At 41.0% G+C, this 26,357-nt stretch overlaps 2 protein-coding genes across 2 annotated transcripts; both read left to right on the forward strand.

The window, feature by feature from the left end:
• The first annotated feature begins 14,119 nt into the window (after positions 1–14,119).
• skor2 (SKI family transcriptional corepressor 2) lies at positions 14,120–21,263 on the forward strand. The gene is made up of 7 exons (XM_053411579.1): positions 14,120–16,099; positions 16,653–16,716; positions 17,420–17,497; positions 19,747–19,812; positions 19,974–20,072; positions 20,242–20,309; positions 21,207–21,263. The coding sequence occupies exons 1-7, from the start codon at positions 14,129–14,131 to the stop codon at positions 21,261–21,263; spliced, it is 2,403 nt and encodes an 800-aa protein (XP_053267554.1). The 5' UTR covers positions 14,120–14,128.
• A 2,166-nt stretch (positions 21,264–23,429) lies between these two features.
• Positions 23,430–25,586, forward strand: ier3ip1 (immediate early response 3 interacting protein 1). Its single transcript, XM_053411115.1, has 3 exons — positions 23,430–23,570; positions 23,988–24,089; positions 24,688–25,586. Exons 1-3 carry the CDS (start codon positions 23,480–23,482, stop codon positions 24,741–24,743), a joined length of 249 nt encoding a protein of 82 aa, XP_053267090.1. The 5' UTR covers positions 23,430–23,479; the 3' UTR covers positions 24,744–25,586.
• Positions 25,587–26,357: the final 771 nt, after the last annotated feature.

Raw genomic sequence — 26,357 nt, forward strand, 5'->3', positions numbered from 1 at the left:
TAATCTGTTAGAAAATGTCACCAAATGGCTTCAACACACGAGATATTTAAAGATCTGCTTCCTCTTAAATATCTCGTCTGTGGCCTCTGGGTTTAAAATACAAGTCAGCGGTTTAGCAGCAGCAGGTTGGGATCAGAGTGAGAGGGAGAGAGAGCTTTAAATCTGTAACGTTCATTTAGAGATCCGACACTCAGAGGATCAACTCAAAAATGTATCGGAAAAATAACCCATTTGAAATCTTCTTAAGATTTTTTTTTTTACACCATGCAACCTTGTATTTCCTTCCTGAGCTTGTGCATTCAATATATACAGCACATACTTATATACATACACAATATGACCAAATGTACATGAAACACAATGCAAATGTGGGTAGGTGGAAGTTACAATAGTCTAGATGGGTTGACATCGTTCAGAGTTCTGTGCTGTGTTCTTGGGATTTAACTTTGGAAAAACTCTTGTGAGAGATGGACATAACCAAAAGTGAAACATGAGTTAACTTTAGGGGACATTATTTATAATCGATTGTAAAAATGATTTTATTGGGTTTGTAAGTGTTGACGTCAATAACTCGACGACTCTCTGAAACTTTCCAAGTTGCTGTAGGTACTTGAGATGACATTCACATGACTTTAACCAGCGGGGAACTACTTTGGGGAACTACACAAATTTAGTGTCATGAGTTAGAGTCTTGTCCATTGAGACAATTTGATTTCAGATGATATATTTAACATGGGGGGGCTTCCTATCACATTTAGAATCAAGGCCACCTGTAGCAGAAATAAGACATGAGCTATATATAAATATTAAGTTTGTTTTCTACATGCTTAGATTTAGATGAAATGGTAAATTGAACATAATCTATAAAACAGAGAGGGGGAGACACCTTTAATGTTGATATTTAATGTGGTCCACCCAAGGGGGAGTGAATACAAGCCAATCAGAACAGTACTCAGGGCAGAACCTTGAGGAACACCACAACCAAAGTTAGATTCCCACAGACTGAAACCCGAGAATCCAAAGTGCACATTCAAATGTTCACCGACTCTTGGCAACATGTCCTGTCACCTCGTGCCACTTTCCATGTTTATCTGTTTTGAAAAGTCAGATAAACATAGCTCCAGGCTACGCACGACACTTTCATTGTTTCCGCTGCTCTGCATTAACCATCTCGTGATTAAAGTTGTGGGCCAATCAGAACGGCAGAACGCCGGGGGATTACCGCTGCCAACATCTGGGGGGGGCCGCGCTAATGGACCGCATATGTTTTTAATGTTTAGATTCAGAAGTCAACATGTTGTTCTTAATTTCATCCGTGAGAGAGAGAGAGAGAGCGGGGGCGAGCGAGGTGGGTGGAGTTTAGGAGGATAACTCTCTCTTTTAAAATAAGTAAATCACAACTGAGTGCAGCTGTCATCATTAACCAAAGTACCACTGACGACCGGAGACCCACCCAAACTGTGCGAGTGTCCCCGAGCACTTAAGAAAAACCAAATAGCCCCATCTGTCAATTTTACACTTAGTGATTCTTACTTAGCGCACAGAGCCCCTGTAAGTGTAATATGCTGTGGGGATTTTATAAAAACCAAATACACACGCCACAGACACAAACATAGTTACGCTCTCAGCCGTGGGTTTTAATCCACGTTTTAGAGTAAAAGCCGTTGAAGGAAAAGTATTTTAAGAGTCAGACGCAGGGCAGCCGGGCCACTTCAGGCCAACAGGAACTAAGAGGAACACTTCTCTCTCTCTGTGTGTTGCACAGAAATAAACAGTTCTGCCTGACCATCCACTGATGTGTATGTGGAAATGATCTGATGGTGTGAATGGTTTTAGGAAACCACAGGAGTCCTAAAGGCTTCAGATCAGATATTTCCAAAGAGGATGAAAAGATATACGTTTAATTCCAGTTGCAGATAGATTCCTCCTCGAGTTCAATCTGACCTTTCACACTCCAGTCAGAGATTCACCAACTTCCAGCTAAAGATAGGAACTCATCCAGGACGTTTATAGGACAGGTTTTACATTTACAGTTTACAGGGGGCTTTGTAACGGTGAAAGAAAACTTGTGCAACAAGTGTCTAAGTCCAGTTTGACGATCGGGTCGACTCTGATAAAAGTGAGGTTGGAATTTTTAAGGTTTCTAAAGAGCCAGCGCAGAATTGAATTTGACTGAGATGTCAAACTACAGCAAATATCAGGTTCAGTTTGAAATGTATCTTTAATAAAACATTTCAATCACTATCACAGTTAAACTTACTTTTATCAGAAGTACTGCAAAATGAAAAACACACACAAGACGCCGGTCCAGTCAGAGAAAAGTAACAAAAAGTTGTTTTAAAAAGCACACAACTTTAGTGAGGACGTTGTGTATTGTACATGACTCTAGCTTTAATAGTGTTAAATAGAAAGACAACAACAAAAAAAGTTATAACACCTGTTACCTTTACTTTAAACGCAACATTTCAATACAACACTATGTGTAACAACAGGTTTATATTTAAATCCATGATGGTGTGAGAACTCCCCTGATAATTAAGATAAAATGTAATCAAACTCAAAAATAAGTATCGTGATTATAAAGGATAATGTTTTGTGTATGAATGAACCTCCGGACCTTTCCAGTGTGCTTAGTATTAAAGATGTTTTTTTACATATTTTGTGTCTCTTTTTATTCATAACATCTGTCCTCACGTTGTGAAAAATAGATTAAAATGATTTTAAGGGGAAACTAATCCATCCTGAACATGAAAAACATCTTGTGGAGTAAAAAGCGCAGTATGCTGGTTTGTGACCTGACGTCACGAAGCATACGCTGTTTGTGTGTTTATGAATTTTGTGCGATTGACTGAATCCTACTGAGATGACATTAAAAACAACAAAGACTCACATTTCTAAGATCATTAGCGCCGTGAGCTCAGTGTCTCTTTCAGCCCTGCTGCTAATCCCCCAGTTCACACACTGGTGTAGAAGGGTATTTACGCACCAGTGGATCAGCGGTAATTCAGCAGAAGATCATGACAATAATAATAATAACAATAATAAGGATGAAAGCTGTTTTCATGCTGAGTTTTAACTTGGGGGGATTAACACATCAAAAACAATGCAGATGTGATATCAGTGCAGCGTAGACTCCTGTTTGGAAGACAGAGCAGAAAGTTCTGTTTGTGTAATTTTGCACTTAAATATGCAGAATTACTCTCGTGGAAAATCATCATACTGAGAATTGTTGATAAAAAAAATTGTGTCAGTAATATTTATACATATACAAGTATTTTCCTCATGAAAACTCATATAAATTCCCCCAAATTGGTCAATAATGTGTACAATTACTTCTCTGTCTGTAGAGATATTACTTATTAATAAGTAACGTAACTTAAAGTTATCAAAAAACTTTATTTCTGAGTTTGAGTTGTGTATTTGGTCATAACAACATTAGCATCTAACCTGAAGAACATGTATTATTTATCTGCACAAGCTGCTGTGTGTTTTTAATCTCCAGCTGCATGTGTATGTGTGTTATTGTTTTCGCCTCATGTGTGTGTCTATCTGTGCCTCTTATATGTGAATCAGCTTAAGCTAACTCATCCTCGCACACACACAGACACACACTCACACACAGACACACAGTTGTCTTATAGGGAAAAAAGACAGCTAATATTCGTTGTTATTTAAACAACAGAGCAGATAGGCAGCTGAACAATAATTATTTCCTGGAACAATAATTATTACCATTTAATTCTGTTGTTTACCATTTTGCCTGGTGGCCCCTCTTTAAACCTCAGCCTCGATCTATAATGGCGAGCCCTTGAGCAGAACTGCGTTTAACACAAATATCAAATAATTAAAAATCAAATAATTGAAAAATAAAAGTGTTGGGTGTGTGATTGTGTGTTTGAACATTAATTGCCAGTCAAACATGTGAGCTGCTTTGTCCCACAGGATGTTCTAGGTTGTGTTTTCGTATCAGATTTCATGTTTATACACATTTATTTTTTCATGTTTTACACTGACGGGGAGAAAAGAGAAGCTTATTTCTGTTTATTCCATATTCAGACAGATCAGTATTTGTCAAAAAGGCGAAGCAATACTTTATTTACAACGACTTGCGGTGCAGTTAAGTGTACCTGTGTGCAGTCATCTCAATTATGTACAGATGAAAAAATGTCAGTGGGGAAATATTTGTTAATCATTCTAGTAACTTTTATTTTTTTGTCTGTTTTTCAGCAACATACAAACAACAAATGCAGATCAACTCCACACAGTGTAATCTGGCAGAGATCTCTGCTACTCTCCTGTATGTTTGAGGGGATTACAAGCAGAATCACAGGATTACACAATTATAGCCGGTCGGGGGTGAGGGGGGCCACGCTGATGTGACACAAACACCAGGTACTACACACACACACACACACACACACACACACACACACACACACACACACACTCATAGTGAGATTCAATTTCTTTCCTGACAGTGTAAATAAAGTTTTTTTGTTATTGTTGCTTGATTGAGCTCCAACTAACTCCATTTCTAAATTGATTGACTCACCTAGTTTCACAACACACTGCTGCCTTAATTGTAAAACATCGTGTAATTGACCTTTTTACATAGTTTTTGGGCCCATATCTGATTAACCTATCATGTTCATGTTCTTTTTAAAGTTTTGAAATAACAAAAAATTTCTGTGACAAACAGAATAACAAAAGAACACTTACAGGATGTGGATGGGAAGAAAACGTTTTAAATAATTGTTTGTATTATAAATAGATATTTAAAATTAGCATTCTAAAAAAAGGTATTTCTGAAAAGAGATTCCAGTTTTTTAAATCAAACACACAACACTTGTTGTGTGATTTCCCGACTGTTTGAACTGAGGTGAGACAACATTTACTCCACTGTGCACTAATGGATGATCTCATGTTTAAACCAGAGAGATATTTTTTTAACACATCCAAAGTCGTTGCTGATTGATAGATGATGAGGTCATCATCACTGATGGCTTCCTCTGTTTAATTTCTGTAGAAAAACTCCCCCCCCCCCCTCCACCCGTCCCTCCATCCCCTGCATCACTCTCTATGTTGCCTGGTGATTAAGAGGTGGATTAACCTCCAGTCCTCATTAATAATGGACGAATAGAAAAAGCCCTGGTTTGTCCACTTCCTGTCTGCAGCACTAATAGAGCCCTTAACGTTCACATTAACATAGCTCTTGAGTTCTGGAGACGGACGGACGAGTCAGAAACATGGACAAGTGGAACGACAGGACACATAAGCCTCATAAAATAATTTATCTGCATATAAACTATGTGGCCAAACTAAGTGTCTGTCAGTCCCAAGTCCTCTGGGAGAGGTCCTAGAGTATTTTGGAGCCGATCTGCAGGAACTCTGTTGGATAAGGTTCAGCTCAGGACTCTCAGAACAAAAGTACTAAATGCAAAAGGGGTTTCCACACACTATCCATCCACATGTTGCACAATACATGGATCGGATCCAAGCTGCTGCTCTTGTTGCTCTGAGTCGCAGCAGTTGCAAGAATGTCTCCTGCTCAACGAGTCTCCACTTCCTCCCACTGTCCGGATATAAAGCCAGAATATTCACAGATATGACGACTTCCATCTTGAAGATTTGGAGACTGCTCGGTAGCAATCAGTGGATGGACCTCTAACAAAACAAGGCCTTGACCAATCGTGAGTCAGTCTCAGTCACAAGGTTTGACAGGTTTTTATAGCATCAAATTATTAAGTGAAATCAAACGTTCTAACGCTTGAACATAAATCAGTGATGAGAACTACCTAAAATGACAGAATTCATTCATTCATCCAGTTTGGTCCTTGTCCCATCAGCTAACATGGAGGAGGCTGGAGGTATTTGGCTTTGCTTTTTGGAATAAAAACAGAGTGAAACATTATGGTTGACGGCTGAGACTGACTCCCGATTGGTCGAGAGCATGTTTTGGGTAGAGCCTCAATCACGCGGCTCCATTCCCTGATCACTATGGCTCTGACTCTGGCTCAAATGGGGAAGATGGCGGCGTTCATTTCATATTTGAGATATTTTAGACATGAAGAAGCGCTGATGAGGTGTTTTAATAAATGAATCCTCAACCCACCGGTGTTTTGTGCGTTTATTATGATACGAGTGCTTTAAAAACAGGAGAACTTTCCACAATGAGTACAAGGTTAATAACAATGAGAAACTGAGGTTTTTTATTTGGGTAAAATAAAAAAATGTCTCACACATACACACCTCGAGCAGCTAGAGAGTAGAGGCCTTATGGGACAACATTTGTGGTAATTCATTCAGAATCCATTCTAACACATTGAGCGGGCCTAAGTGCCAATCTTCCTTTTTGGTGAGTTTCCATGATTTTATGTCCCATATAAAACGATGCAGTTAGCTCCACAATGGCCTATTTAAGTTACATTACCGCCGCATATTCCCCAGTAAAGAAAATTAAGCTGAAATACTGTGAGATCATCTCAGTTAGTTATCTTCTCCCCGCCGAGATGTGTCGCTTTGACACCCCGCGGAGAACTGAATGATTCTCCTGGACGAGGGATAATAGTCTTATGCTGTGTGTTGCTTGTCTAAGATACCTCACACTCACAAACACACAAACACACACACTCTCTGCCTTTTTCTTGTCTTTTCGAACCTGATCCTGAAAATGAAGTTCTCTGTTTGTGTTGTAAGATGCTGTTGAAGACAAAGGTTGAAACAAAAGACTAATACTGTAAATATGAGCGCTACAGTAACTTTAACCAAACCGCTCCCACAGCAGATGAACTATTATCAGATTGAACAGATGAACACTGAGCCCCCAGTGACTTTTTATGTATTTACCAGTTTGATATCAGATAAATACATAAAATATACAAACTTACACAGCAAAATCCTTCTTAAATGTTATAAGAAATCCTGATTACAAACCCCACACATCTATATTGAGATAATAACAGATTCAAAGAGCCATATCAGTGGTGATGCATGATTTAGCCCATTAACCTCAAATTGTATTGTATACATTACTGCCCGTAGTTCTCTATAGCGTGTTAGTTTTATTATTTGTAATAGATTTCAAGGCTTAGATTGATAACGGAGCTTTGTAACTTAGAGGATGTAGAAAGTGTTATCAAACCAAATTCATCTGGAATGGAACTCCCATGTCAATCAACATTAGTCCCCTAACTCCTCATTGAATAAGATGCTGTCATCTGCTTTTTTTGCTTTCTTACACTAAAGAGACAACTAATCTACTGTAAACATGGACACACACACACAAACACACGCACACACTCTCTCTCTCACTCTACCCTGCCCCCCCCTGACCCTGTAGGCTCTCTGCTTGCCTTTAAAGAGCACTGTAGCGCCCAGCAGTCTGCCTGCACCGGAGCTAATTGGCTGCAGCTCAGTGTTCACCGTTAACGTCTCATTACTCATTCCACTCATAATAATAACTTGCACAACTTTGCTTGTGTGCCGGGGTCATTAAAAGTCAAGCAAGCCTTTAATTACAAAGCCGGATCATTCAGTAAGTAAAGTTGCATCTCCCTGCAGGTCTGCAGTGCGTTGCATCCCCGACCCACTCCCTTGCAAAAACTGAGAGTGCTCATGAAGCACAGCCGTGGTGATCCCCAAGTAAATGCTGCAAAGATCCAAAGGTCACAGGGAAATTGAAGTTGATCACGGAGGAATAATCCTGACGAGACATTAAAACATATTATAAGGTCAGTGTAAACTCACTATTGACTACAACACAGACACTTTAAATCTCAATAACAACAGCAAAGTTAAAGCCATCATCAGTATCTATAAACTCATCAATTTAAATAGATATTTATATATAAGACTTCCGAATTCTGTTTCAATGCATGTGCTCTTTGTCTCATTAAATGCTTATAATAAAACATATAATATGTGGATATAAATGCTTATTAACAGTAATTATCTTTTTTAACTGTTTGCTCCAATGACAGTGAGATCACTACTTTCTCATTTTGAGTTTTATTATTATTATTATTATTATATCAGCTTTTTACGTCTTTTTTTTATTTACTTCTTTTATCTCTTTTCATTTGGTAATAGCTGGTTGGAGAGGACACATTACAACACACACACACAAAGCTCTGTAGCCCACAGACAAAATAAATCAGATGGATTTTTAAGTCATTAGATGAATTAGAAAAAAAAACAATAATCTTCACCCTTTCTATAACATATAGGTTACCTTCATTACATTATGGTCAAATTAATTATGACGCAGAGACCTGAGGAAAACACTCATTACTTTTTCTTGAATAATAAAAACAGAAATAACTAAACTCCTGTGGGGCCTATAAATATATATATATACATTCAATTATAAACGATTTAAGGCATCTGATTAAAAACACACACTCAGGTTCTGTGAACATCATATGCATTTAGTGAAATAATCATTTCTTAATAATTCACTCTGACTAATGTTGCAGATCTGTGGTGAAATATGAGGATCTTTAGTGGAGGCTGCGCTGCGCTAATTGGTACAAGCGCCTCAGGCCAGCTCCCATCCAGCAGACTGAGGAGTGCATCGTTCACGTGCACGACGGGAAAAAGGTAAATTACAACAGATGACTATATATACCCACCTTTACTCGGTCTATTAATATTTCGTATATGTTGTTTGTGCTATTGACATTCACTGAAGTGAGGTAAAGTAAACGAAAGGGATCAGAATTCGAAAGTTTAGATTTTATGCATCGCTTTCAGATGTCAGTGTAGCCCAATAACAGGCTGTCAAATGACTAATGCGTAAATGTTAATATTATAATTATTATTGCTGTTATTAATAATGCAGCAATCATATTGTAAGTGCTTTTACAAGTTTATTTATACCGCAATTAAAACACACAACAGCAGAGATTAATGACACGTGCATGGTGACACAGCAGAGCGCGCGGGCATGCGTGCACGACACACTCCCTCGTGCGCACCCAATGCCCCCCCTCCCCATCAAGGAGAAAGCGCGGATAAAGAATTACAAAAAACAATAAAACGCAAATAATCAGAGTAATTGTTTGGTGTTTTTCCTGCCGGGTGATTAAGATGCGTGTTAATTGTAGTGCTGCGCTAAATCTTCTCTGCAGAAGAGTCTCATTCGGTAAAAGACGTGCAGCGTTAAGTAAGGATTTAAAGTGGGGCACGTATGCAGGGCGACTGTGCAGCATATTGTCTCCATCCGCCTTTAAACCCACAAATATGAGCACTGGTGCAGCTGCTGCCTCGTGCTAATACCCCGTTTGTGTGTTATAGGCAATATAACACATCTTTATAAATGCGTGTTTATAGGTAAAGCTCGGCTGATTGAGGCTTGATCCAGTGCGTCCTGCAAGAGGAGGCGATGGATCTCAGGATGATAATCGCTCACCCGGGGCCACGTTTCGTTTATTGACAGATTTGATGTTAAATGTCTCAAGCTCACTTAGTGTTGTAGCTCTTAATTTGTTATGTTTGCAGCAGCAGCTCCCTCCTCCTCCTCCTCCTCCTCCCCCTCTTCCTCCTCCTCCTCCTCCTCCTCTCCGCTGTGACCCCGCCAGGTCACGCAGCCAATTCTTTTTTTAAACGCATGATTAATTTCTCAGTAGGGCGACCCGGCTAATGCGCGATGGAGAAAGAAAGAAAGTGAAATGTATTCCAAAGGGGCTAATAGCGCTATTGTATTCCAATAAGAGCCTTTCTCCTCCCGCTTCACAGGGTTTAGATATGCTCCGCTTCTGATAACATGTCACACGCGTCTTGTTTCTTTACGTTGTGTGTCGTTTAAGCTCTTTAGATTAGTGTCGTTTAAAAACAGGGAATTCTCCACGCGTGGTTTTCACGTGTCAAAACCTCAGCTTCATTTAGTTCGCGTTATAATAGAAATCCCACATATGGTTCAAGGAAAGAAACCCAGGCCTGTCAGCAAGTAAAATAAAACCAATCAATTAAGAACTTCATAAAATAACCTTGATAAGATATGTATCTTTAAGCTTAATGAAACATAGATTTGGTTCCTAGATGGTAAAGAGCCTATATTGTTGGAAAACAACAGTAGTATAATAAAACATTGAACATTTGTATTATATTAAGTACAATATTTAGAATAAGTTATATGTAAATTACATTATTTTTGAAATTCACCTGATTTTCTATTATATCCTCTCATCTCTCTATTGTGACGTCAGCTGCAGCTCACGTGTGCACCCTCTCTCTCTCTCTCTCTCTCTCTCTCTCTCTCTCTCTCTCCCTCCCTCCCCACCCCGCGAGAAACAAAAAGTGCGCGTGCGTGTGACACCAGCCCTAAATTGGCTCGAGTTGGAGCAGATGGGGCTCGCGCTCTCCCCCGTCCCGCTCGCGCACACGTGCACAGCATTGAAGGGACTGAGCCTTTATCGAGACGCGACTATAAGAGAAGAGATTGGTTGAGAATAAATTACAGCCAGTGTCAATGTCTCACATCCGTGTTAACCAGATTGACTGATGTGTGGAAATAAACACAATGGATTGAGTATTATTTGAATATATATAGTTTTTTTTTTTTAAATCAATATACAACTGAGTGCAGATGAGCTTAAAATGCAAGTGTAAAAGTATTTTACACAAGTTAAAGTAACAATATAGACTTCAACTTAAACTTAGTAATAAGAAGCACCAGTTTTGGTTTGAAAAGCAATGATCTCATGTCCATATGTTATTTTAGACACGTGTGCACTTGTGTCCCTCATGAACAGCCAGCGTCTGTTACCTGTGGCACTAAGTTCTCCTCCGTGAAATCATTTTGTCCTGTAAAAAAAGAAACTTCATTAAGCTGATTTAATTAACAGGGACAATCAGGATGTGGGACACTTCACTCAGAGCTGAACAACAGCCCCTGCTCGCTTCCTTTAAATACTTCCTATGAGGGAGCTAATATCTAGATTTCATGTTTTGCCTGTTGAAGGAATGATGGAGCATCATGTAGGTTTGAAGACAATACCCCCACATTCTGATATATTAAAGACTCCTACCCTGCCACTTCCAGGGCCCTCTCCAGGTGAATAGTCACTGGCCTTTATAGCACATGTTGTTCACTGGGAGCTCCTCTGACCCTCACTCACACCAGACGGTGTATAGGCTTCCTGCTCTGCCTCCCGTCTCCTGGGAGCCACCTGCACATGTATCCAGAGTCGTGTTTCCAAACGGCCTCCTCGGACGCTGAGCGGTGGTATCAGCTGTACTGACAGACATTACCCTGATCCCCCAGACTGTCTGTCTGATGCTGCCTCAGCCTTTTCTCTCTCTCCTCCTCCTCCTACTCCTGCAGGCCCCTGTGGTCCGAGCCGCTGTTCTCCACTGTGTCTGTGTTTGAAAGGCACATTTTCATCTGCTGCATGTGTGTGTGCTGTCAGTGCTGCTGCTTCTCTTACATTGTTGGAAACTATATGAACCTCTTTGACTCTGTGTGTGTGAACAGTCACATCACTGTGTTGTCGAAGCCTATTTCCTGGTGTGATGGGGAGTACAGGCGGCTGGCTGGTGGTTGGTGTGCTTTTTGAAAATTCATGTTCAATTTGAAATGAATTAAGTCACTAAAGAGGCCAACATTATTTTAGCTTATGTTATGGTTGTGGGGGTCATTTAATTCTGAAGGGGTCATTTCATGCACGCGACAATGTGGCGTGCAGCAGTTCAGGCTCGTGCCCGTTGCTTTGACTTTTGCAGCGTTTGAGTGGCAGCTCCAGCAAGACGACAAGTAAAGCCTGTGTGCGTGTGCATGTGCATGTGCGTGTGTGCGTGCGTGTGTGTATGTGCGTGTGTGTGTGCGTGTGTGTGTGTGTGTGTGTGTGTGTGTGTGTGTTCAGTGAATGGTGGGCTGAGCTCGCGCAACACGCCAATCAAACGAGAGAGCGAGAGAGAGGGAGGGAGAGAGAGGTGGAGAGAGAGAGAGAGAGAGATTAGGACGGCGCGTGCTGCCTCTGAGAAGCGAATAAAGCCGGCGCGAGCGGTCGCAGTTTACTCACACCTCACGCGCTGCTCCATCGGTTCCGAACTCCACGTTTTATCGGATCTAACCGAGTGAAACCGGTTCGTTCGCGTCATAAAAATGAGTTTGTTAAAAGTAGGTCGGATCAGTCGATTCCTCTCGTGACGGGCTTCTTTTTTCTTTTTACATTTTGACGTATTCGGGATTATTCCCGGGATTCACAGGTAAGAAGTGTTTCCGCTGAAGTTCAGTGAAATGTGATAAAAATGAGCGTGCGCGTGTTAACGTAATGATGTCTGTGAATAGCGCGCGTTTTATTGCATTTCTAACTCTACCTTCAATTGAGGCTATTGCTTTTCTAATGTCGTGTTTTTATTATTACTTTTATTATTATTATTATTATTATTATTGTATTATATTATTAGTTAATTTGAGTCACGAAAAACAAAGAGCGATTACTAAGGTGAAGTTATTCCGGATGTCTGATTGACGCAGGCCTGCACGCTCCTCTGCCTTCAGTGTCACTCGCTCTCAAGTAAATATCTAAAATTATTGTAGTGGAAAAATACCTACGTGTGGTTGGAACCTGTTTTGTAGTTGAAAAGTAAGTTTTTCCAGACCTGTCTAGCGACGTTTATGACCTGAACTGTTTATGATCTGAACTGTGTGCGACCTGGAAACTTTAAGAGCCTTTTTATGACTTATTTACTCTCAAAAGAGTTTAATGTATATCTGCTCTATCTCCAAAGGAAACGTGTAAAACTCAGAGAGACAGCCTTAGTTCTCCTGTATAAGATCGTTACATTTGACTGCTCCTCATCTTCACTCTGAGATCCCTGTGACTCTCTGTGTTGATCCTTTCCAGCCTCTTGTATTTTACAGATTCCCATCACAATATCAAACAGCCTCTTTCAACATAACGTTTGCACAGTGACCTCAGATCTGTTGTTAAATTGTTTCTCTTTAAGTGCTTGATTTGTTTAATGGAGTTATTGACGTTGCTCAGCTCACGCAATTAAACCAGCTCAGTCCACTGGAATTAATTGTTGAAAAATTAATTTAAAAATCCCTTTTTTCGATTTGTTTCATTGTGTAGTTCGTTTCAAATCACCACCTTATTATTCCGTGTTATTACTGTGCTGCTGCCTTGAATATAATCTGTGAATAATTGGTATTAAATGTAGTTTATTTGTTAGAACAAACATTTCCTTGGGGGAAGAAACTGAGAGTAATTCCTCTGTTAACAAAAATAGTTTAGGTGTGTTATTGGTAAATTCTGATATTTAAGCCTACATATATAGAATTTTAATATTTATTCTCTAAGCAGATGTTAACAATAAAGTTAAACAAAATATTGTAAATATATTGTATTGCACAAACCCCCAAAAAACGCAGCCTAATTTGTTGAAATAATAATTGAAGCTATGATAAAAAGTTGCTATTCACCAACACATCATTTTATTTATTTTTTACGTATTAAACAACATATTCTTCCCTTTCTTTATCTGCTTTTTGTGTTATCTTCCTGCTTTATTTTTGAAGGCAGACAAACACCACCAGGAATGTTATTTATTTGTTTAAAATCCTACAGACACTTGATATTTAAAATAATTAACTGAACTGCAGGACGTTTGAGAAAACACACACAGTGATAAATACAGCAATCTGACATACAAATGAGCCTTTGCATTTTCTATTAAAAAAGGCAACATATTTAACTTGTATTTCATATTTAAATAACAACATCATAACTATTAAATATAGTATTTCTCGAGAATTTTTTGGGTTCAGATTACACACTTGACTTATTTGTTACATATATGAAATAAAAGCAGTGTGGTGCTTGGCTGTAGATTGATAATGAAATAGATTCAGTTTAGATGTTTGTGATTTTAAATATTAATACATTTTAATATACACATTCTTTAAACTCATGATGAACATATTTGTAATTGTAATTGTGTCACATCCGGATTCATCGGCTATTTCTCTTTATATTTAATACAGAGAATTATGTAAACTAATTCTGTTGTTGTGGAATTTCAACAGAATAAATCATTGTTCTTTCTTTCTTTCTTTCTTTCTTTCTTTCTTTCTTTCTTTCTTTCTTTCTTTCTCAGGTCGTTCTACAGTTTTTCACCAAGAATGGACAAAGCCCGTCTTTCCAGCTCTAATGACATCATCATGACAAGCTCAACAGGCGCCTACCAGCAGGAACCCCTGACTCCACCCAGACCCGCCCACCACCACTCCTCATCCTCGTCCTCGCCCTCCTCTTCCTCCCCGCCCATGAAGCCCAACCAGGTCGGCCAGGTCACCCTGTACGGCGTCCCCATCGTGTCACTGGTCATCGACAACAACGAGAGACTTTGCCTGGCGCAGATTTCCAACACGCTCCTCAAGAACTACAGCTACAATGAGATTCACAATCGCCGCGTGGCGCTGGGCATCACCTGCGTCCAGTGCACGCCGGTCCAGCTGGAGATCCTCCGCCGGGCCGGTGCCATGCCCATCTCCTCGCGCCGCTGTGGCATGATCACCAAGCGCGAGGCCGAGCGCCTGTGCAAGTCCTTCCTGGGAGAGAACGCCCCGCCCAAGCTGCCGGACAACTTCGCCTTCGACGTGTCACATGAATGCGCCTGGGGCTGTCGGGGCAACTTCATCCCGGCACGCTACAACAGCTCCAGGGCCAAATGCATCAAGTGCTCCTTCTGCAACATGTACTTCTCCCCGAATAAGTTCATCTTCCATTCCCACCGCACGCCCGACGCCAAGTACACCCAACCCGACGCTGCCAACTTCAACTCCTGGAGGCGACACCTCAAGCTCTCTGACAAGGTGCCGCTCGATGAGTTGGTCTTCGCCTGGGAAGACGTTAAAGCCATGTTCAATGGGGGCAGCCGGAAGAGAGCGCTTCCCTCTTCATCCCATTGCTCCTCCATGGGGTCAATGAAGTCTCTCCAAGGCTCGATGGGGCCTCACATGATGGGGCCCGACATGGGTCAGAAACGAGGCCGCTTCGAAGACGAGGACGACCTGGACGGAGACCTGTCTCCTCGGAAGACGCAGCGCAGCTACCCCGTCATCCCCGTCCCCAGCAAAAACTTCGGCATGCTGCAGAAGTTCCCTCCCACGTCGCTCTTCCCCTCGCCTTACCCCTTCCCAGCGTTTGGCCTCTGCCAGCAGAAAAAAGACGACAGTGACGTCTCCGCCGGGCAGAAAGCAGCAGGGTTGTCTGGTCTGTTATGGCCCGGCCGCAAAGACACTTTCTATCCTCCTTTCTGCATGTTCTGGCCCCCGAGAGCCGCCGGAGGAATCCCCGTCCCCACCTATCTCCAGCCTCAGCCCAGCGCCCTCTCCTCCTTAGCAGACAACCCCTCTCTGAGACAGGCCTTCCTGGATCTCTCAGATCACAGTGAGCCCGGAGCTGTAGCCGGCGGTGGGAATGGCATCGGTGCCACCCTGGCCTCTGGCAGTGGGACCGCCGCACCACGGACGGGCCTGTTTGACCCAGACTGCACGACGGTAACCTCTGACCTTCGCCCGGTGACCTCAGAGGGCTGGCTCAAGCTTCTCGACACCCCGACCCTCCAAACCAGGAAGCCGAGCTATGGCTCTGCCTTCCGCCCCGTCATCAAAGATGCAGAGAGCATTGCCAAACTTCACAGCACTGGTGGAGGAGTCACCGGGGCGGCGGAAGAGGACTTTGGGGTCGTGGTGGCCGGGTCGGAGCGCCACCAGCGGCTCTCGCCCACCAGCAGCTGTAGTTACGGAAGCGAAAGCGGGGGCGAGGGCGAAGCCGATGTGGGCGACAGTGAGGAGGAGGGGGAGGTGGACGTGGAGTCGTCGAAGCAGGACGAGGAGGAGGAGGAAGGGAGTTTCACGAGAAAGCCACCACAGACTCAAACCAACCTGTACCTCCCCGTGCTGAGCGACAGCGCCGGAGAGGAGAGGGGGAAGGAGAGAGGGGGAGGCGCCGTGTACCCCAGCGCCTCCCCTCCCTCCTCCTCGGACCCCATCCAGCAGGAGTCCCCCAGCTTGCCTGCGTCCCCTCCAGCCAGCCTGCCACTCTCCAGCTCCAACCCACCTCACCGGGAGGACCCCGCTTACAAAAACGTAAATATCCCCGCAGGCCACTTTAGCTAATTATTATTTAAATGGTGCTGCAGTCAGGCAGTGATGTGATCTGCATAAGCAGATTGATAGGCTGGTTTCTCCCTGTAGGAATTGAAACAGTCACCCCACTCTGATCCCGGCTAATAGGCCCAGGCGTGGATTGTTTAATGTCCATGGCGTGTTTGTTCTCCCTCTGTCACCCCAGCCTGTTAGGGCAACTCTAATCTTTAACCTGTCGACTCCCACATTAACCAGGCCTTTGAGAGACAGAGGAGGAGGAGGAGGAGGAGGAGGAGGGAGCGACACACACACACAGTTATGAGCATTTTAAACTGGTGCAAGTTAAATGATTCACCGAGCAGCGTTCTGCAAATACATCTGATGAGAGGGAGAAAAAAACAGTTTAGATCATCACAACAGAATTCTATCATTTACTGATAAAACGTCTTTTTGATAACATGCATCGTGTGATGAGTTAGAATTTTACTGTCTTTTAATTGTACAACATAAAGAGAAGTAAGAGATGCTGACGGACTCTCTGTGTTTTTTCCAGATCCACAAAAACAGAGATGAGGGACTTCCTGCGTACGCCACCAAAGACAACTCCAGCATCTCCGGTGAGCATGGACATTTTAAATCTGTTGCTTTCAAACGTTTGTGAGGTCTCTCACTTTAAGTTTTAAAAAATCCTGAAGACACCAGACGTAAGAGAGAAAACACAAATGAAATGTAGTCAAATTAATTTGTGCAATTCAGTGCAAAAATAGAAATCCTTTAGAAACTACATTTGCTTTATTTAGCTTCTGTAAAACTAAACTACAGTTTCTCTGCATTCAGATATTTTGTGTGGGTTTTACTTCTTTCACTCTCGTTTTCACAACGTCTCAGTTTCACCAAACGTTTGAACGTTTTTTACGCCGTTTCATCAAATAGCATCACGCAGTTTATTTCGGCAAACTGTTCCACGCTCTCTGTTCCATCAGACGTCCGAGTCGGTTGTGTTATAGCATCTTTCATTTATTGTCTGAGTGAGTGGTTATATAGAGCTTCTCTGTCCCTGCGAGGCTCATATTATCGTGACGTTTCATTTGCTCCTCTCATCTCCCACTCTGACCCTTTTGGAAAATGTCTTGTGTGTATGTTATGTTGAGGCGTCGCAAAACACACACACACACACACGCATGGTGTATATATGCATACACACAGAGGCGACACACACCGTGCCCACACTTAGTTATCTCCATGTGTCCGGATAACCAGCTCAGCCAATGGCCCTTAGTGAATTTCTCCTCCTGTCTCCTCTCCTTCATTTTCTCTCAGACGAAAACAAAGAGCAGAATAGTTTCTTTGCACCAGAGAGCGAGACGTCAGCACCGGACTACTGGAGAGAGAGCTCAGGTATTATTTCATTTCTTTTTTCTTTTCTGAGTGAAGATGGAAAACAACAAAAGAACCAACAGCAGAATTTAAAAAATGGCCAAAGGAGAATTATTAGGATTTAGAGGTCGATTTAAGTTGTGACTCCTCAGTAATTTGAATCTCAAATCTTGGAGCTACTGAGGTCAGTGACGTTAAATGAAAACACCTCTAAAATAATAAGTGACTGCTATTATAAGTTTGCAAATCAGAGCTAAAATATTTCATAACTTATTGTCTGGGCAGGAATTTAATAAATCTGCAGTCTGACGTGAAATTATATCAACATTAAAACGATAATCAAAAGTAAAACAAATGAATAAAATGTGTTTTAAATGGCATCAAAAGATACACTTTGCATTTCCCTCAGCGAACACAGTGCAGATTATTGTAGACAGAGAAAATAAAACTGATAAAAATTACAGCGACGTTTCCTCTCATCAGAAAAATGAGACTCAGTATTCAAAGCAGTCAAATAACAGCTCCATCCACCTCAGTCTCCTTCTAATATCAGACGCTGAGTGAAGGCGTTTGTAATAATAACACAAACACACACACACACACACACACACACACACACACACACGGATGAAACAGCAGCAGAAAGCCGCTCCACCACAGCTGCTCTCTTTAGCAGCGCTGTCGCCGGGGCTGTTACTCTTAGGGGGGCCGTTATAGTTCAACAAGAAAACATCAGCTCAGAGATAAGCAGCCGTGCTGGCAATCTTCATTCTAGACCCATATTGCTGCCGACATAATTGCCTTTTTTTCCCCTTCCTCAGCGCAAAAAAAAACACACAACCCTTTCCTGTTCGAGAAAAGATCACAGCTTATTGCCTTTTTATATCTGTCAGGAAGACATTAAAAGTGCTTTATGACATCTGTGCCAACATTTATATCTACCCCCCACTCCCTCAACCCCTGCACACACACACACACACACACACCGTAATGATCCCTGCGCATAATGTATAATGTATTTCGAAAAATTACACGAAACAAATTAAATGAGACCACCTTTCCCCTGATTGCCAAACGTCTCCCTGGGCGGTGGGAAGCTCTACGTGATTAGAAGGCCTGATTCCTCCGAGTCCCACCACCGCCGTCACCCCCCCCCCCCCCCCCCCCCCTCCACTGTCTTTAAACTCTCCCTCTGTTTCTAGGGAGAAAAAATAATCTAATTTTCCATTTATGTAATGCAAACCGCCTTGGCTTTGACTATTCACGGTTAATTGACTGTCAAACGAGGTTGTTATCCTCGGGCACTGTCTGCAAATTTGCTTGTCAAATGAGACAGAGAGAGGAGAGGGGAGGAGAGGAGAGGAGGAGAGAGAGAGAGAGAGAGAGCGAGATGGGTGAGGAGAGCTCTCTCTCTCTCTCTGTGATGAATGAGAGAGAGACACAGAGAAGCACAGGCTTAAGGAGCGAGCGAAGATATGAAATCAAGGAGGAGGATAAACACATCGAGGGCACTGGATTGCTTCATTTACGGCGTTCAATACCAATTCAGACGTCCGCACAAAACACACACACACACACACACACAGACACACAGAAAACAACACACACACACACACACTTTTCAATTTGAAAAGAACGAGTGATGATGATGTTGAAGTTTTCAAGCAACAAGTAAGATCACGTCAGTAAAAACAAAACATATATCATACAATATACTATATAACAAAATACTAATGTTGTTATTAAATTATAATGCAGCTTTATAGACAACAAATAAAAGGTTTGACATTATAACGCAATAATTGTCGAGGTTGATAACTCGTGAGTTCTTTTCTTTTTGAGAAATAAGCTTTGGAAAGTCCAATTAAACCTTTACTCATCATCTCAGACTTCACATCTTTCAGAGTTAGAAAATCCATTTGTGTTCATTTCATTTGCTGAACGCTCTTATTGTTTTCCTCCTTTTTTTTTTTAAATAAAATATATTTTCTGTTTATCTGATAACAAGAATACGCAGTAAATGTCTCCATTAGAAAAAGCTTATACTGACACCTAGAGGACAAAGCGGGGATTTCAGCATGCTCACTGGACAGAGAGCATTAGGACGTAGAGAGGAGTTCATACCATTAATGCAGAAATAGAATCAAGAAGGACGAGAATATATTGATGGATCTAAAAATGGATCATACTCTTTAACTGTAATTTCCTGTAACTACCTCTGACTGTAATGTGTAATAAAACTCACAGTTTAATTCTCTTCATGTTTTCAGGCGATCAGCGACAAGGTGCATCGTCTCCCGTTCCACTAAAGAAGGACGTTGAGAACATGGAGAAAGGTAATTTTCTTCTATTTGTGAATTACCTCTCCATTGCTAGATATTGAAAAGAGGAATCATATCAAACACACACACACACACACACACCATCCAGGACTAGGCTGTGTTTTACTGTGTGTATTTCAGTATTTTCATCTCTCTGTTCTTCTTCTCTCGTTCAGAAGAGCTTCAGAAGGTTTTGCTGGAGCAGATCGACTTCAGGAGGAGACTGGAGCAGGAGTTCCACGCCCTGAAGGGCACCTCGCCGTTTCCTGTCTTCCGTAAGTCACCTCTTCTTCCTCGCTGCTCTATCACACAATTCAAGGCTTATTTCTCCTCATTGTACGTTTCTTTTTCTTTTTTTAAACACATCTTTCCTTTTATCTTTTAACTCCATCACTTCAACTCAAATTAGTGGCTGATCATAATTTTGTTTTACTTCGATTTCAGATAATTTTCAAGACCAGATGAAGCGAGAGCTCGCCTACAGAGAGGAGATGGTCCAGCAGCTACAGATGGTAAGACGACTAATGATCCAATCAGTGCTCAACCCTGACACTAAATAAATGCCATAATATAGATTGTTTAATTTAAAACTGATTTGAGAGGAAGAATAAATCCTGTCTCAATACAATACAGTTTTCAAGAAGAAATTTAGAATCAGGATCAGGAAATAGAAGAAGTAGATTTTAGACAGACATTAAATAATAAATCTGAAGCCCTGTCTTCTAATAGAGAGATTAAATGAAGACGAAACAAAGACAAATCAGCAGGACTCAACTCGCGCTGTTGCTTATTTGTCCATCGAAGGCAGAAGCAATCATCTAGTTTGTCTTTCATGGGTGAGAAGTTCCTCTGCGGCCGTCTGATTGTTTCCGTCCACATCAATCACCCGAGCAGCTGGCAGACACGCTGACAGACGCTGTTTGTCTTTGCTTTCTGACTCACGCAACAACTGGGCACGCTTGTGTGCACACGACCGCTTTAAAAAAAAAAACACACAGAAAAGGGGGCGCTGCATTCGTGTAACCACAAAGTCAAACGAGTGAACGTGCATTCAAGCTCGCTTGTGAACGTGCACGTGCTAAGATGTTCAAAATTGACAAATGGGTCAAGACAAAGCAGATGGAACCGACTGAGAGTAAAGACACATTCATTTCACACAGACGTTCAAATTAATTCATCATTTTCAGTTACGTTGCTGCAGAATATTTCTTGATCTATATTTTCATTAAAATCTTTATCCGGATTTTGTTTCACTTGTGTCTTTTCAAAAATAGCATTAGATATTAATTTTGAGACAAATCAATTTGTTAATCCTCACATATTATTATCTCATATTATTTTTAGGCTGAGTGCAGATAAAAGTCAAGGTTGATCCATCTTAACCATGTATTAAACCTTCTGTCTTTCAGATTCCCTACGCAAACATCATCAGAAAAGAAAAGATCAGCTCCCATCTCAACAAGTAGCTCAAACAAAGGTAAATGATTTTTACTTAGCACCTTTTTATCAGTATTTATTTATTTCAATTAAACCACATTTAGCCGCAGTACTTGACACTAATGTCTGATTTTAATTTTCTTTATTGTCTTTACAGGCAGAGTCGAGAAACTCTCGTCTAAGAGGAAGAAGCTGCTTGGATTTCTGGGAATGTTCCAAAGTAAATAGACTCAAAGTAAATATATAAATACAGAACACAGCCGGGACCATTGACCCTTTTCCATCCCCTTCTGAGGGGGACCGGTCTCAGACTTTGTACATTTCTTATCTTTGGGGAAGAATGACTCGTCTTCTTCTTCAGCTCCATCTCTGTTAATAGCCCAGCACTTATAAACTCGGTGAACTCACATGGACCAGCTCTTGCTGCCGTGTGCGTCGGGTTCACTTCCCCGGACCGACTGAACTGAAAAGGAGGGACACAGGTTTTCTCCTCGTCGCTGCTCAGGCAGTCAAACTCGAAGCTTTACCCAAACAGGACCAAAGCAACCACGGCCTTTCTTCGCCCCTTGAACCTTTTTGAGGGCGTTTGAAGACCACCAGGAAGGCAGTTATGAACTTTTACTTCTTCTTCTTCAAAAAACAGAACCTCTGAACTTTTCCATGTTCTCTAAAAAAATGAGACTTGTATGACTGCAGGTGGAACGTCTGTGGCTCGGCCCGCTGCCGGCCCAGTTGTACAGTGCACACACCAGACTGGGGAAGTGGACTTCTCAAGGTTCTATTTATTTTGCTGTTGTCATTGTCGTTGTTGAAATGTGGACTAAAGACACCAACACTTATTTATTGTCAACATTAGATCCCAAAGGGAAATTCTCCTCATCACGTCCCAGTTTTGTTTATTGATCGAAAACAAACCAGTTGACCAACCCGGTCGATAATCACTGAAGGGAAAACATCGGTGGTGATTTTATTTAAATAAGCTCGTTTTTTGAGTTCGTAAACTTCACGATGCCAGAAGAAGAACAAAATAAAGGGATGAGAGCACAGGAAGTAGCAGTGTTGTTCCACCAGTACTAATACAGGGTGGTAGCACATATTTAAACTGTAACCTGGCTGAACGGTTTTTGTATTTGGGAGTAATTTCTGAATGTATAAAAAAAAAAAACTACAGTATTATGTTGAAAACAGGTGTTGCTAGATTATGCATTTTACTTTGAAATCAACATCCTGTCACATCTAAGGTGTGAAGTTAAAATACAGTCGTGTGCTGTTCGCCTCTACGTGGAGAATCCTGAAGGTTCTTTTCAACCTCCGCCCGTCAGCGTCACCTCCACCCAAAGTTTGAACATTTTAATCGCCTCCATCAGCTGCTAACTTGGCCTTTGAAATGTGTTCGGGGAGTCGGCAGATGACGGACAGATAATTAAAGGCCAACTCCGTGTATTTATTTGCTCTCCAAAGGAAAGTCGGGGCCACGAGGAGCAACGTCTGTCAGTGTTGTAGATCTGCCTGTGAATTATTTCATTAACTGTATAAACTGTCACGTCTGTCTATGTGTTTGTTTATTTATTTGAGTATCAGACCTTGATTATGAAAAATATAATTTATTACAGTGTTAAAAAGAAAGAGACACAGTGATGATGATGATGTGAATAAAAAAGGAGAACTCGCCCTCATCTTCTTCACCGAATGAAATGACTGAATGGATCCAGTTGTCATTTACTGAGAAAAGAAATGTTATTATAAACTGTCAATGCAGATGTATTTAAATATGTTCCTGTAGTTTCTCTACTATTTATGTGTAAATTAAAAGTCTATACAATAACCAGAAAGTGGTTTCACGATGAAGACTTATTTGTTGTTTGTGAAAATGAAAACCTCATATTTTCTATTTTAACAGGAGAAAAGTTTTGATGATTAAACGCTGTTGAAAAACCAAAAGTAGTTTCAAGAAAATACACAAAATATGTTGTTTCAATGTTGGAATGCCAGAAAGTACAAATATTTGAATGGAAATAAAACTTTTGACACAACCAGTCATTAAAAGAATAAACAATAAATCCCACTGATCATTTTAAAGTGAACTTCCTTCTTCTTCGGGGATATTAGGAGGTAGAGATCTCTGAGGGAAAGAAGAACACTTTGAAGTGAACACTCTGAAGTTCACGACACTTGCCGCTGGTTTTACGGCAGCCGCCTCTGACTGGGCGTGTTGGCAGAAGGAGACGAAGAAGAAAGTGCCAACATGGCGTTCACTCTGTACTCTCTCATCCAGACCCTGATTCTCTGCGTTAACGCCATCGCTGTGCTGCACGAGGAGCGGTTTCTCAGCAAGAGTGAGTTTCTCCACATGTTGTAGATGACGTACTTTGCGCATTTTAACCAGATAAACACGTTGTTTTCGCGCTAAAGGCAGCTAGCTAACTCTGCTCTGTTCGATAGCTCTGCTCTGTTAGCTAGCTGCTAAACTCTCAGGTTGAGATTTAAGGAAGAAAACGAGTAGATTCAAATTCTTAGTGTTGAATTAAATTATTTATACAGCTTTAAAGCGACTTTAGGGGAATTTAAAAGTAGTTTTCAAACATTTTCACCTTTGTTTATCTTCCAGACATTCAAAACCCTCTGCCTGCTTCTCTCTCTTATGTTTATCTGGGGTGGGGGGATGGTTGTTTACATTTGCATACAATTACAACTATAACTATAGCATGCATTTTGTGTATTTGATATAAAGCTTGTTGTTCTCCCTCCTTCAGTGGGCTGGGGCGTGGACCATGGAGTCGGAGGGTTCGGGGACGATCCAGGAGTCAAAGCCCAGATCCTCAATCTCATCCGCTCAGTCAGAACGATCATGAGAGGTGAGAGGAAGCTGCTGTATTATTATAAATATTAATAATAATATTAATAATCAAGCTACTAATTCCACTAAGTCTGCCTGTCATTCAAACTTGTATATACATGTGAACAGTAATAAAGCAAATTCATTTTATTCGAATCATTAAATGTTCATTGCAGATGAACCAGGTAGGATGAACACAACATTTTTCTAATTTCCCTCTGTAGAATGTTTATGAAAAGCTCTGCACACAACGTCCAGAGGACAAACAATAACAGAGTGACAGATCATAGAAGTGTTTGAGGAGGACTCACTAATGACAAGGAAGAATTCTGAAGTGGCTCCAGAGCGCATCACAGAATCATCGTCCTTAAAATATTAACACGCATCTGTTATTCAGAATATGGAGACGGGAGTAATTCATCTTTCTAATAACTGACTCCTAAGGTTTCAGCACCTCACAGGCTTTATCCCCACAGACTCTACTGACTAACTTTTATACCCAGAAGTATCTGATACATGATGTCCAGCTCTATGAGAATCTAAAGGATGTTGTAACTGAAGCTCACAAAATTGTCTTTTTTATTTATTTGTCTTTGTGCTCTTTTGTTTTTCAACAGTGCCGTTAATAATCGTGAATTCTGGCTGCATTGTCCTCTTGTTGCTGTTTGGTTAACACCAGCACCAAATCTGTGGACCGGACATGAGTCAACGAACAACTACACACAGACGCACACTAAAATGTGTGTCATCTAGAGACTTCTGCCGTCGCTGCTCTTCAGCAGCGCGGACAATGTTTTCACGGTTTTCAGCGGAACAGAGGAAAAGAAGAAGCAGAGACAAACATGTTCAGAGCTGAAACATTAAAGGATTCAGAGTTAACAATACACCGTGTATCAGCCGCTGACCTGCCTGTTGTCAGCGAGACGCCTCATGGAACAGATCTGAAAGTAATGTGTGTTTTACATGTTTCTTCACAAACACATTGAAGTGAATCTGTTTTAGTGATTTCATGATAATATAAGTCATGTTTTATTTTAGAGTTATAAAGGAAGAGCCTGTTACCTTTTTTATAGATATGACAAATGTCAGCAGCAGTATTTCCTGTTTCACCACACACACACACACACACACACTACATTGATGAGATGGACTCTGTAACATAGCAGATATCAGTGTTCAGATCTGCTTTCAACCAGCTAAAGGTGCTTTAAGATGATGTTTGGAGATCTTAAATTATGCTGCTGCCCAAATTTCTACCTGTAATATTTGTCACTTGAACACATAGACATCTGTAACAGACAGGAGGAAAGTCTCTTGGTCCTGCAGAACTTTGCTGGATAAGAGCTGAAAGCTCAGTGTTTGATTGAATATTTGTCATGTGATCTTGAAGCAATACAGCCAAACCGAACACAAACATTATACCTTCTGTACTGTTTACACATAAGTACCGTCCCAATGTCACAGACATGGTATCTGAGATGGTATCTTGAAATATTAAAATGATTATTTACTGTAATTCAGTGTCTTAGTTTTTTTCTGTGTGTGAGTGGCAGCAGGGGAATAATAGAACATCTGAAAAAACTAATTATGGAGTAAAAAACATGTTTATTATCTTTTATTATGAATTTTTTACACTTTAATAGAAACAAATACCAATAATAAACTTCTTCAATGTGTACCCAGTTGTCCCTCAGAGTGTTTGTCTCACTGCTCCACTTCATTAATAATCCACATATGTTGTGAATTATCACCGGTCCGTCCCCCTGCTGTAAGCTGCACAGATATTTTTATTAACATTAGATGTGATCCTGAAAGCACAGGAGTGGGAGCGAGAGGGGAAAACAGGGATCAGCTGGAATTAGAAGCATATGTCTATCGGGGAGATTTTCACAGTAAAGCCACTTTGATCTGTGATTAGTCGGAATTTAGCTGCAGGTTCACAGTGAAATCTGTAAGCGATCACAGGCGAGCGGACGTGGATCCATTTCTGCTCCTCACAGGTCAGGATGGCCTTCTTTGGGTTTGTTGACATAAAAAAAATCATGAGAATGTGTGTTTTGTTTTTGTTTTTTTTGCAACTTGTAAGATTTATTCCAAAAAGCTTTTGACATTCTGGGACACTCAATTTGATTTATTTATATATACGTCAGTAACAATGTAATAAGTGTATGAATAAACCTATTTGAGAACAGGAATAATTAAAAAACAGGTTGCTAAATTATATTTTTATGTGCAAATAAAAACATGATGTTTCAAGTAATTTTTATGTAATTTTAACTAACATAGA

The sequence above is a fragment of the Pleuronectes platessa genome, chromosome 19 (genome assembly GCF_947347685.1).
Source record: "Pleuronectes platessa chromosome 19, fPlePla1.1, whole genome shotgun sequence".
Lineage (NCBI taxonomy): Eukaryota > Metazoa > Chordata > Actinopteri > Pleuronectiformes > Pleuronectidae > Pleuronectes > Pleuronectes platessa.